The sequence below is a fragment of the Periophthalmus magnuspinnatus genome, chromosome 6 (genome assembly GCF_009829125.3).
Source record: "Periophthalmus magnuspinnatus isolate fPerMag1 chromosome 6, fPerMag1.2.pri, whole genome shotgun sequence".
In the NCBI taxonomy this organism is placed as follows: Eukaryota; Metazoa; Chordata; class Actinopteri; order Gobiiformes; family Gobiidae; genus Periophthalmus; species Periophthalmus magnuspinnatus.
This window is the reverse complement of record NC_047131.1, coordinates 2,721,639-2,734,614: the sequence shown is the minus strand read 5'-3', so window position 1 is coordinate 2,734,614 and position 12,976 is coordinate 2,721,639. Positions and strand designations below refer to the sequence as shown.

The 12,976-nt window shown below is 37.2% G+C and overlaps 1 protein-coding gene across 1 annotated transcript in view; it reads left to right on the top strand.

Moving 5' to 3' along the window:
- itpr2 (inositol 1,4,5-trisphosphate receptor, type 2) overlaps nt 1–12,976 on the top strand; it is a 77,269-nt gene that overhangs the window by 14,688 nt on the left and 49,605 nt on the right. The window contains exons 9-20 of the mRNA XM_033968545.2: nt 1,135–1,230; nt 2,132–2,173; nt 4,999–5,150; nt 5,396–5,495; nt 6,246–6,406; nt 7,295–7,436; nt 7,831–7,989; nt 8,352–8,524; nt 9,521–9,640; nt 10,858–11,040; nt 11,951–12,202; nt 12,757–12,904. Coding sequence (XP_033824436.1) covers nt 1,135–1,230; nt 2,132–2,173; nt 4,999–5,150; nt 5,396–5,495; nt 6,246–6,406; nt 7,295–7,436; nt 7,831–7,989; nt 8,352–8,524; nt 9,521–9,640; nt 10,858–11,040; nt 11,951–12,202; nt 12,757–12,904 — 1,728 coding nt within the window. The remainder of the gene's footprint in view (nt 1–1,134; nt 1,231–2,131; nt 2,174–4,998; nt 5,151–5,395; nt 5,496–6,245; nt 6,407–7,294; nt 7,437–7,830; nt 7,990–8,351; nt 8,525–9,520; nt 9,641–10,857; nt 11,041–11,950; nt 12,203–12,756; nt 12,905–12,976) is intronic.

Below are 12,976 nucleotides of genomic sequence, written 5' to 3'. Positions count from 1 at the left end.
GCACTTGGCCCTATAACGCCCCCTATAGTATACATACAAGATACAACATTGTCGAATTGGCATGAAACTTTGGTAAGTAATTGTACGCCTCAGAACCTGCAAAAAGTTCACTGAATCAAAATATTTTTTTATTGTTTGGCCTGTGTCCTTCAGGGCCTACTGAACTTGTATAGAAAGACAAAAATGACTTCATGCTAAGAAATCTGTGTAATCCATCACTTATCCAGTTCTGATCCATAGCAAAAGAGAAACTTTATGTGAACTTGATGCTAAGTTACTGAAAATTGACAAAAATATGATTTAGGCCACTCCAATCAGAAAAGTCAGTTACACTATAGCTGCATGCATGAGGTTGAATTAAGACTGAATTCAAATTGAATTAAGAAAAATATTACACTTTGTGAAAATGGTTTCACAACTACTCAAATCGAGTGGAGATGGCTGAAACCTGATTTAAAAACGTGACTTGTTTATCTAATTACAATTGCATTACTTAAGTCAGAAAAATCATTTTCTGTCAAAATGTTACTACCTTAGTCACTGGTTCAAACCTTGCCCAATAGAATACTGTTGTAGTGTCTCTGGGCAAGACACTACATATACAACGTCAGGGCATCTGTCATAAACAGCTGACAAGTCACCTCCTGTAAGTCTTGATAAAAGAATAAGGAAAAATATTTGAATAAAACAATGTAAAATATGAAATGATAAATAGTGGAAGCTTCTGTGTTGTGAATGCAAAAGGGAAAAATATAGTTCCCCTAAACTATATACATCAAGCCAGTATCCAGTAACATCTCCTTTTATTTACAATAGTCAATTGTTCGTGCAGTTCCTCTTCAGTGGATACCTAAATGAGCTTCTTCTCGTTGTTTGTTTGCTTTTAGCCTGTTGTCAGATCATCTCACGTTACCTTCCTTGTTCTGAGGTTCCATCAGTGCAGCACAAGTTCAATGCATTCTGTACAAAGACGGCCCATTCATTGAAATTAACCATGACTTTTATGCATTTACCATCTATGTTTGACTCTGTGGGAAAGACACAACCTAAATAAATATTTTACCAAGGTTGATTCCAAATAGCATTATAAATATGACAAAGTTATTTTTTTATAGCTGTATTCTCTTTTAACAGGTTGTGCACTATGACCCCTGCAGAGGCGGGGCAGGGCAGTGGAACAGCCTTTTTCGTTTCAAACACTTGGCCACTGGAAATTACTTGGCAGCTGAAGTAAGTTATATAATATTTCTCATTATGTTGCTGTTTGGGTTTAAGGTAGTACTGTACGCAAATAAAGCATAAATAAATAAATGATGCAACAGTTCTTCAAGTGGTAGTGAGATTATCTTTAATTGGAATCTTGTTTATTCTACTGCCCTTGTGTCCTTGGGCAGGACACCTCACCTACACCTCACAATAATTACTTAACCGGCTTATTCAGTAGCTAATTGACAAACAATACTTTTAAGAGTTGAACATACTTTTTATACTTCATCCTTACTTTTTATTTAAACAGTGGATAAATATTTGTCCCTTTTTCATTGTAACATTTGAGCTATCAAGGGTCAAATAAGTCATAGACCTAGAAATGACATATTTGACCCTCATTATTCATACTAACTCCCTTATTAAGGCTTTCATTCTGCTATTTATTTGTGGCAGTTCATGTTTTTAACAATAGTGTTCATTTAAAAAAGGGTTTACTGTTTCTTTTTTCTGTGCTAAGGGCAGTTTCAGTATAACTGTAGAACATTTTGCACTTGAAATTTGATATCATAACAGACCTACTGGCACAGCTTTATAACTTCTCTGTCATTTGTCTTTAATAGCTTACCACCAGTGAGTATGGGGAGTAAATTATTTGTACTGTTCCTAATACACTATTACACACTGTTACATTTAACTCTAAATTCTGTGACATTATTTTTCTAAGCTAAATTTCCAGGCGTCCAGTGCTGTTCATATTATTTGCTCAAGGGGGCAGTGTTTCCTCTGCATCTGCTACTATTATGAGCCATGTTCTACAAATGTGTAGTGTTTTTGACACCAGGGCACATATTAAAGTAGAGTTTACAAAGATAATAATATTATTGTTGTTTCTGTGGTCACTTATGACATTATTGTTTTGCAGATAAACCCAGAATTCAAAGATGACACAGAGCCCAAAGCTGAGGTGAGTTAGCCACAAACATGTGTTTTAAATCAGCTGAGACATTGCACCAATATGACTTTATGCAAAACTGTTGCTAGGCCTGCATACTTTAGCATTGAGATAAATAGTAGAAGCATGTTGTGAATGTTATCTAACAGTAGGTCTGGGCGACATAGGAAATTAACCATATTTATGTCCTAAAATGTATCAGTCTCAATTTTTAATTATAAACTTGGCTGTTGGTGTTGATTTCATGAACATAATGAATACAATACTTACAATCTGTACCATTTAACAAAAATAAATAATACAATTTCTTCCTGGAATCTGCTCCAAACCACACGCTTTTACTGATTGGCTGTGGTCATCTCAATTCAAAAACCTCAACCATATCATTGACGATTAGACACCAAGGAATCACAATTAACTGCCCAGGCCTACGTAACAGTTAAAAGTTTTTCAACATAAAAAAAATATATCTTGTTGTAACTTTAGTCTGCCTCTCCAAGTTTCTATTGGTTATGAATTCCCTGAACTCAAAACGCAGAGCTTGTACACAGAAAAGTCTGGCCCAAGTCTGAATCTATATAATGTAGACGTTACTTAAAGCTGGTAGCCAACTTGTACATTTGTATTCTGCCAGTGTGAGGGAGCAGAGGCAGCCTCACACTTCCCTATGCACATGCAGGATTCAGACACTCTCGGGGATCCTTACATAACGTCTGGGTGTGGGGGTGCCCTGTGAGAGGAGGAGAGAAGGGAGAGAAAGAGGGAAAGCGAGAGGAGAGAGGAGAGAGGGAGAGAGTGAAAGGGACAAAGGGAGAAAGAGGAGAGAAAGGAGAAAGAGGGGAGGGGGAGATGGAGGAGGGAGGTGGGATAAAGCAAGAGGTAGAGTAAGACACTGACTGAGACAGCGATAGAGAGATAGAGATAGAGGAGGGAACAACGGACAGAGAAGGAAAGGGTGAGGGAAGGCAAGGGAGAGGGATAGCGAGAGAAGGGGGGATGTGGGGAGAGGAAGGAAGGAGGGAGAGGGGAGAGTTGGAGAGTGTGGGAGGAATAGGAAATAGGGTGACGGAAAGAGGAGAGAATTAAGAAAGAGAGGTTAGGGAGAGGAAAGGAGTGAAGAAAGTGGAGAAATGGAGAGAATGAAGAGAGACTGAAAAGGGGGGGTGGGAGGAATGTGGAGAGAGACATGGAGGAAGAGTAGAGAAAAGGGGTTGAGAGAGCAGACAGAGAGAAAGCAGGGGGATAGATAGATGGAGAGAGAGAGCGATAGAGGAAGGAGGAGGGACGTGCTGTCTGCTCTGCTAGCCTGTGCTAAGCTGTTGGGTGACTCACCAACGGCAGAGAGAGTGGAGTGGGAGGACGGAGAGGCTGAGAGACTCAGGGGAGCTGCCCAATGACATGCACAAAAGAAATTAAACCAGGTCGTTATCGGCAACAACTACTGCGCACAATACCACATGGTAACGTCACACATATAGGATGAGAAGATGACAACCTTCAGTGTTCTTGACCTACAATGGGGAGATTTCATGGTTGTTACAAAAAGTGCACAAAAAGCAGCAGTAGACTTACAAAAAGTAAAAAAGTAAAAGGTATCAAAAAGGTATGCCAGATTCAGAAATGGGCATTAAAACTAAACCTTTAACGACAATATCCAAAAACTATACTTGAAGCTAAATAACTATGGCTATGACTGGTTATGTATTGTATAGTACCACATATGGACAATAGTAAAAGGTATATATGCTACAGTGTTTACTAAAAATAAATCATCTCATTTCATCCATTTCATCTCTTGGATTTGTCTTATTAAATAAACGTATTATGAAATGTATTACCTCATTTATTCAGCCAGGTTATTTCGGATGAAGTTCAAGTTAAATGTTAATTGCAATTGCACATTATGAAAAGATTAAGTATTAGATAAGTAATTTAATTGGAAAACAAAGACATAATATATTTTTGGATGGAAATTGGCTTCCTTCCTATCTTTGCCCTCGGGTATTATATGACTGTACATTCTCCTGTTGAATAAATAAACAAAACAAAAAAAAGTTAAGGTCAAAATTTCATTCTTAGTGTAGTTAATGCAATCCTGCAACCTGATCCCTCATTAGTGTAAGAAGCAGTGACAGCCAACTGCCCCTCACATCCGCACTAATAGTTTTAATAGTTTTAAGTAGTCGTAGTGGGTTAACTTATACGGACATTTGACATTTTATAGTCAATCTTTTTGTCTAGAAAGTTGTTAATAAGGAAAACTTATGTGAAAGAATAATATTGAGGCAAAAATGTTATATACATTGTAGTTTTAAGTAGTAGCCCTCCGCTATAGGCAGGTGATGTAAGTGGGATGGGAGTAAAGATAGTGCTTCCCTGATGGGCTGACTAAATGCAGTGCACTTAAGTGAGCGCTGTAATAATGACTAAGAGGTGTCTCCAATGACCAGTACATGAGACTGCTGTTTAACTGCAATACATTATATAGACACTTGGATTTTAAAGGTTCGCTATGCAATTTTTCGGGAAGATCTCTCCATGGAAATGTGTTTGATGCAGACCAAGCTCTTACATCTCCATGGGGACAAGCAGGTAATGCCCCCAGGCTACATTATAGGTCAGATCTTTAGAAAATTGACCCTATCCACAGGGAAAATATTTTTAGCAATAGAAACACCATTAGAGCAAATGCTAGGCAGATGAATTTAATGCCATACTGCGGAACATAGTATGGCATAGTATGTTTTATTACACTTCAAATGGGGTGACAGTAGAGCCGGAGGTTAAGGTTTTGCATTCCAGACAAATAATATAAATAATGTCTATTATTTCTGCAGCATGAAAATGGCACAGTGTACTCCAAAAGAAAGAGCCAAGCAGCGGAGAAGATCGCCTTCACGTTGGTGTCTGTGCCTCACGGGAACGACATCTCATCCCTGTTTGAGCTGGACACCACCACTCTGCAGCGGGCCGACTGTCTGGTGCCCAGGTCAGTCAGAGAAGTCACACAGGGACAAATGCCATACATACTTGTGTGAAATCAAGCTGATTTTATTTTTGTTTCTTTTCTTGGTTTAAAAATAATTCTCAATATATTTTTGGTTTGTTATATATATATATATATATATAATATATAATATAATATATATATATATATATATATATATATATATATATATATATATATATATATATATATATATATATATAAACTTTTTTTTTTTTTTTTTACAGAAACTCGTATGTTAGGCTAAGGCATCTTTGTACAAACACTTGGGTAACGAGCACTAACATCCCAATTGACACAGAGGAGGAGCGCCCTGTTATGCTCAAGGTAAATATTTGTATAGGTGGATAATTATACCCAATTACCTGTTATGTTGTTTTTGTTAATAGGATCAATTCCGTCTGTAGGTAATTGTGATTACACATGTTACAATGTGATCATTAAAAACAATATAAGAAGCAACAGTATCTAATTAAAATGTAATTCATTTTACATAAACAATATTCCTAAATAAATGTATACATCAAAATCTGATTAAAGGTGCTGTATCAGATTTTTTGTTTGTTTTCCTTTGTCTTTAAAATTAACTAGTTCTGGTTTTCATATTTTTACAGTTTGCAGTGGTCCAAAGTTATTCTTCACTTACTTTATGCATTCCAGACATTGCAATTATTCACCATGATGAGTTTCTAAGAGCTTTTCACAAATCACATTGACCAGGGCGGAGTTTTGCCATTACAGTAAATCTAACAACAACTGGCATGCTAATGCGCACTTCCCAGTCATTGGACAATAAAACACTTCATAACACTTCATGCTTGTACATTACATCTGTACTGGGAAAAGACAAATTCTTTGTTAAACAATGGGCATCTAGGTGAATTGTAAAACTGTAGCTTAATCTTTGTAAATTAACTATGGCATAAACATTTGACTTTTGACACCTCTAATACAACGCGTGTTTATTTGAACTAGTTAATTCTGTCTGTTTCTAAATGTTTAGAAATCATGGTTTAATTAACCCTGTATTTGTTGAAACAGCCTCTTGTTAGTGTACTTGTATCTATTTCTTAACAGATTGGCACATGTCCCACCAAAGAAGACAAAGAGGCGTTTGCCATTGTGTCTGTGGCTCGATCTGAAGTCAGAGATTTGGATTTTGCCAATGATGCAAACAAAGTCCTAGAATCCACTGTGAGGAAGCTTCGATACGGCAACATCGCTCAGAATGAACGGAGGTACCAAATAAAGCCCATGTCTTGTCAGGGACAATCCAATGTTGCTTTCTCCAGCAGATATAGTATTGCATCAGTTTTTTTCTCATTGCAGTTCTGCCAAGACCCAGTTAACAAACCTGTCTCAAAGCCCTAATCTCAAACAAATTACCTGTTCGAAGCCTAACCTAAATTTAAAGCTATAGTATGTAACGTTTTGGACAAAAACTCCAAAAAGCCTGTTCTTTCATTATGGATGTTTTTATTGCACTGAAAAACAGAGAACATCCTGTGAGCAGAGTGGTATTTCCACAAACCTAACTGTTGTTCCTATGGTTATAATATTCCACAGTGTGCCAGTATGCCCTCATTTGTCTCTATTTATTGCCATGGAATCATGCAGTTGACTTTCCACCGACAGGAAAGTTACATACTATCACTTTAAATTCACAGTGAAATAATATATCATCAGAAATTTACATTTGCTAACATAACCACCAATGCAAAGTGTCTAATGTGGTATAACTGGGCTGGATTTTATTTTATTATTTTTTAACTACAGTAGCTGATTCATCTTGCTGCTTTGGATATTCGCCAATAACAAGATCAATATTGTAATATTTGCAGTTAGGCCCATAAATTCAAGTTGAACATTTCACGATTATTATTTATCTGGAATATAATATAATCTGTAGTACAGTATTTCTAAGATCTAAGATTTGCAATATTTGATTTAGTACATTTACATGCTCACAGAAATCCAAAAGAGACAACCAAATTCAAATCGTCTTTGCCCCAAAACCTGTTAGATCCCTTTTGTCCCAGGCCAAAAAACCAAATACACACAAACAGGGGCTATGAGGCCATCCCTAATGTCTTAACATGTTATTACTGTCCTGTTGTTTGTTTTAGGTTTGTTACTAAGCTTTTGGAGGAGCTGATTTTCTTTGTGTGTGTGGTGCCCAACAATGGTCAGGACGTCCTCTCTGTCGCCACGTCAACGCCAAACCGCGAGCGACAGAAGCTAATGAGGGAGCAGAACATACTGGAGCAGGTCAGCAGAGGCTCTGGTGCTTTTAACCTGCACAGGTTTAAACTGACACAGATGAATGGGAGAGGTGTAGTGCAGTTTATTGAATGGATAGAGTCTGGTGCTTGGACCCTGGCAGGTGGAGACTTCAGTGATGGAATGAAATGCAAGAGAATGATCAATTTGTATCTTTCTTATGTTACTCAGAGAGGTGGGAAATATATTGAAAATTGCTAATATAACAGTAGTTGTTTTGTAGATATGCAAACTTAGAATATCAAATATATTTTCTATGCAAACGTCAAGTATGTTTTCTATAAGTAAATCTTCATCTTGGTTGAAATGAAACGTAACAAAAAACATTTTCACTCATTGGTGGAAGTATGTTCTTTAAAATGTGTGTCTCAATGTCCATCAGATCTTTGGCATCCTGAAGGCTCCATTTGAAGACCAGGGTGATGGGCCGATGCTGAGGTTGGAGGATTTGGGGGACCAGCGTTACGCCCACTTCAAATACATGCTGCGTCTCTGCTACAGGATCCTACGCCACTCCCAGCAGGACTACCGCAAGAACCAGGCAGGTTCTTCTCATAATTCATAGAGTTTATTACATGATTAAAGCATGTACTCGTTACAATATTTGCTCTTACTCAACTGTTGCAATTACAATACTTATCCCACTTATCAGTAATTAAGCATCTCCTATCGTTACATGCATACTAGAAATCACATAATGATCAGACTTTTGGAATTATCAGATTATTGCAATGCCATGTAGGCAGGACTAACCAAAAATCAGATCTAATTATTGGGTTATCTGATTATTCTAGTTATAACATTTTACTAAACAGGTAAATGTACCTGCCATGTCGTCCCAGTAATGGCTGTTTTGCTCCAACTTCCATTGTCCACCTTGTAATTAGTATTTAACTGTTGCAGGAGCACATAGCAAAGAAGTTTTCCATCATGCAGTCCCAGATCGGATACGAAATCCTTGCTGAGGACACAATTACAGCTCTACTTCACAACAACCGTAAACTTCTGGAGAAACACATTACGGCCAGAGAGATCGAGACCTTTGTAAGCCTACTGCGGCGCAACAGAGAGCCAAGGTGAGACAAGCACACTGCCCATCAGTGCACAGCTGCTCTGAAACACCTGACTTTAGAGAACATCAACAATAACAAAGGTTTGGGTACACTATTGTTTCTTCTATGCTTTTTCCATGCTCTTGTCTGGAAATATGTTTTGGCTAGTTTTAATAATTTATATGAGTATTGTGGTCAATGTGCATCCTTCACAAATGTAAGCGAAGGTGACTGAGGAAATAATTTTAGCATATTTGTGTATTTTTGTGATACATTATTTTCTACCCCTATATCTGAGGCCAAACAAACAGTGAACATCAATTACAACTTTCTAACAAATTGGTGGAAAGCTTACTCATGTCTATATAGTGCTGTCAGGATGTCCCCAATCAATTACTGCTGGAGAACATGGATTGAGTTAAGAGCTGTAGGCCTTTAGTCGTTCAGTCAATTCATTGGTCCATGTTGTCTTCGTCAACCAAACTTTGTATTAGTTGACTAATTCTATTATTTTATTTATGTGGGACAACAGCAGAAAGGAGAAGTTAGTGAGTGAGTGAGCCAAATAGTTTGATGTTTTTGGTATTTATATGTAAAAAGGCAGAATAATCGTAGTTTCCTGTTACTTTTTTTCTGCACAAGTAGTTGTTTTTGTATGAACTCCTGTGCAGGTGCAGTCTTGTGTGCAGATACATAAAGAGACATAATAGTTTTTAGAGCTTTGGCCTGTCCCCTTTTTAGTCGACTAATCGATCTGCACGACATGTCTTTAGTCGACCAAGAATTTCTTCGACTACAGCCCTAGTTGTATTTACACGTGTGCGCACACACCACATCAGAATTGGGACTAAATTCAGAAATACACCTGGACTAGACCAGGACAAGAATCAGGTCTACAGGACAAAACTTGCCTCAAACCAGGACCAAACGGGGAAATGTGTTTACACAAACGAACATTGCTAACCACTCTGCTACTATACCTGTACCTGGACATCACATTAACATCCTGTGTTTTTGCAGGTTCCTGGATTATCTTTCGGATCTGTGTGTGTCAAATAAAACCGCCATCCCCGTCACACAGGAGCTGATCTGCAAATTCATGCTGAACCCCACCAACGCAGACATCCTGATCCAGACCAAGTGAGTCACATGCTGCTCTATATTTAAGTTGCCTGGTGGATTCTGTCACATTTCATTGCTTCATTTATAGATGGCCAAATTTTCCTCAAATTGTGCTGATTTACCTGTTTGTTTTTTGGATATTTAAGGTGACACATTAGCCTTATAAATACTTAAAGGCCCTGTACCTGTAGTATTTTGATATATTGTATAAGCAGCTCTTGAGGTCAAAATGAGGTTGCTGTGTTCTGTCTGCATCTAATGTGAAAGCATTTTATTGACTGATAATCAGGAAGCGTGCATTGGAGTGTTAATTGGAATTTTTCCATGACAGTAAAGCAAACAACACTTTGAGTTTATGCTTGTCACAATTCTTAGACACTGCAATGCGATCATCAGATGTTTAGAAGGTATAACTTTGGGCCACTGCATATCTTTTAAAATTATGAAATCAGTCATGTAGTGTCTTTAAATGGGATGTCAGGTGCCCTCTGCTGGCAACAGTGGGAAGTGAAGCATTTTGAAAAGACGTCTCACTGTACCGTGTGCTCTTACTGGTTTAAAAAGTGTCAGTTCAATCGTAACTGAACCTGGGATGCTATTAGTTGTCACATACGTACACGCCACTTTTCGGTTTATTGGATTTTACTTATGAAATCCATGGATCTAATGTAAGGAACTATTTCTGTCTTCTGATTAGACAATCCACTAGACTGTGTCAAATGTGTAATTGTAAATAAATCAATATTACGGTAATTGTTTTAAGGAAAGCTTTGAACATCATGCATTGTAGCTACAGAGAGATTGGTTTATAATAATAATAATAATAATAATAATAATAATAATAATAATAATAATAATAATAATAATAATAATAATAGAATTCCAAACTTAAGGTTAAATTGATCCAATTTATGTACTTAAACAATGCTCAGGAGATCTAGGTTGATGGGCTGGAGTTAAAACCAAAATTTAACTTCTTACTACTGTGCTCCTTTATTCTTTTTTTTTTTTTTTTTTGCTGTTTTATATGGTGTGGTCGTCTGGCCTGTTGGGGTGCATAGGGTCATGTTATTCAGCTGTGTTCTTTTAAATCTTCATTGGGAAAAACTTTGGGGTGGGGGAAACGTCATAATTTACCATAATAATAACTTCGCATTTACCTCCTTTACATGTGTTCTTAGCTGCACATTTAATAAGTGTAATATGTAACTACAGTACTGATTTCCCTTCTTCAGACTTATAGCGAACACAGAGACCCCCCTGGAGTCGTCCATGATGCAGGAGGAGGCGGAGGAGGAGGAGGTCTGGCTCTACTGGATCGACAGCCACAAGGAGCCTCACGGAAAATCCATCCGACACTTGGCCCAAGACGCCAAGGGCAACCACAAGATGGACGTGGACATCATCACATACTACAGGTGACTGCCGCAGTGACATTACATCAGTGCATCATTAGATTACTCAACGACAACTCCTGTTTAACTTACTAAAGTAAAAAATAAATGAAGCAGACTTAATCAAAATCATTCAAGTGGCATGTATGTATGTATGTATTTCTGACCCTAACCCTGTGATAAGGAAACATTATACAACCACTAGTACTGCAATATAAACATGATTTGGTTACTTACTTTTGTAGATTATTTTTACACAATTATATACGGTATTATATAGAACTGTTAACTTGAAAATATTTTATTCAATACATTTATGGAATTAAATCAGTCAGTTAGTGTCTCTTAAGATGATTCAAAGAGGCTGTTGAGGAAGGATTGAACCAGCTTCAGTCTGGTTGGTGAGTAAAAAGTCACACTGCCTCACTGTGCCACCCAAATGAATATATAAGCAGTGGATTAAAAATTTATTTTTATAGCTTATTTTCCCTGCCAGCAATTTGATAATGAATAGCTTAAGTGGTAAGTATGATTATTCAGGTCACAATATAGTAATAAAAACTGAAAAAAAAATGGCAAAACATGTTTTAATTAAATCTGTACACTAAAAAGAGTTCACCTAAATGTAACATACTTCTTTATGTAGCTGTTTATGTCACATTAATTTAACTTTATCACTCCAACCAATTTGAACCAGTTTCACAAAACTGATGTACTAAAAGAATAGTCCTATCTGCTGCTGAACTGGTTTCCTTGCCACATACTAAACAAATAATAATCTATTGTGAATGAAAGTAAATTCAGAATGTCAGTTTGGATGGGCATGGTGTCAATAATAAAAAATAAACACAAAAGTATTACATTTTTTTCTCACTATATATATAAGTTTAGTGTTTTAATAATCGCTATATCTTGACATCCCTGTCCCCCGCAGGTATCAGCTGAACCTGTTTGCTCGCATGTGCCTGGACCGTCAGTACTTGGCCATAAACCAGATCTCGAGTCAGCTGCCCGTGGACCTGATCCTGCGCTGTATGTTTGACGACTGTTTGCCCTTTAACCTCCGCGCCTCCTTCTGCCGCCTCATGCTGCACATGCACGTTGACCGGGACCCCCAGGAGTCTGTGGTGCCCGTGCGCTATGCCCGCCTTTGGACCGAGATCCCATCAGAAATCACTATTCATGAGTATGCTTTGTCCCTTGACGTTTCTGTTTTCATTTCACACCAGATATTGGTATTGGTCCAGTGTTGAAAATGGAGCCGATATTTGGCACCAGTATTCTTTCTAAGACACCCCAGACTCTCTGTACCCATTTTTAATTCCCAGATTGTTCTCAGTGCATCAGATTTGTATTTTTGAACAGACTCATGAGGGAAAACAGAAATAGAACAACAGTAAGGCTAAAAATACGGCTGTATAGTTACACAATGATGCAACTACGGTGATTATTTTATATCCCAGATTTACTAACTTACTATGACTTTGAGGTTATTGTTATTGCTACCCTGACTATATTTACTGTTTATATCTTTATCTAATTGTATTTGCATTTTAAAATCAATTTCAGCTTAGTACATTACTACATTATGATTTATGTCTAAAGCACAAAGTTAGATAAGATGAATGTTACATTAGTTAAATAATATAATGCAGTCTTAATAATTTGATAATTACAACAATTAAATTTGCACATGTATATGCCCTATAATCAGCAACTATTAAATTTTTTTATTGCCAGTTTTGAATATGAGTCAACTGACACCTCACAAGAAGAGATGAAGAGAAAGTTTTCTCCTATAATGGACTTTGTAGAGGAGTACCTCAAAGATGTGGTCAGCCAACCATTTCCATTTGGGGACAAAGACAAGAATGAACTCACACTTGAGGTAAACAAGTTTTTATTATTATTTTAGTGAAAGTTTCCATGATATTTAAATTCTAACCTGTATAACTTGTCT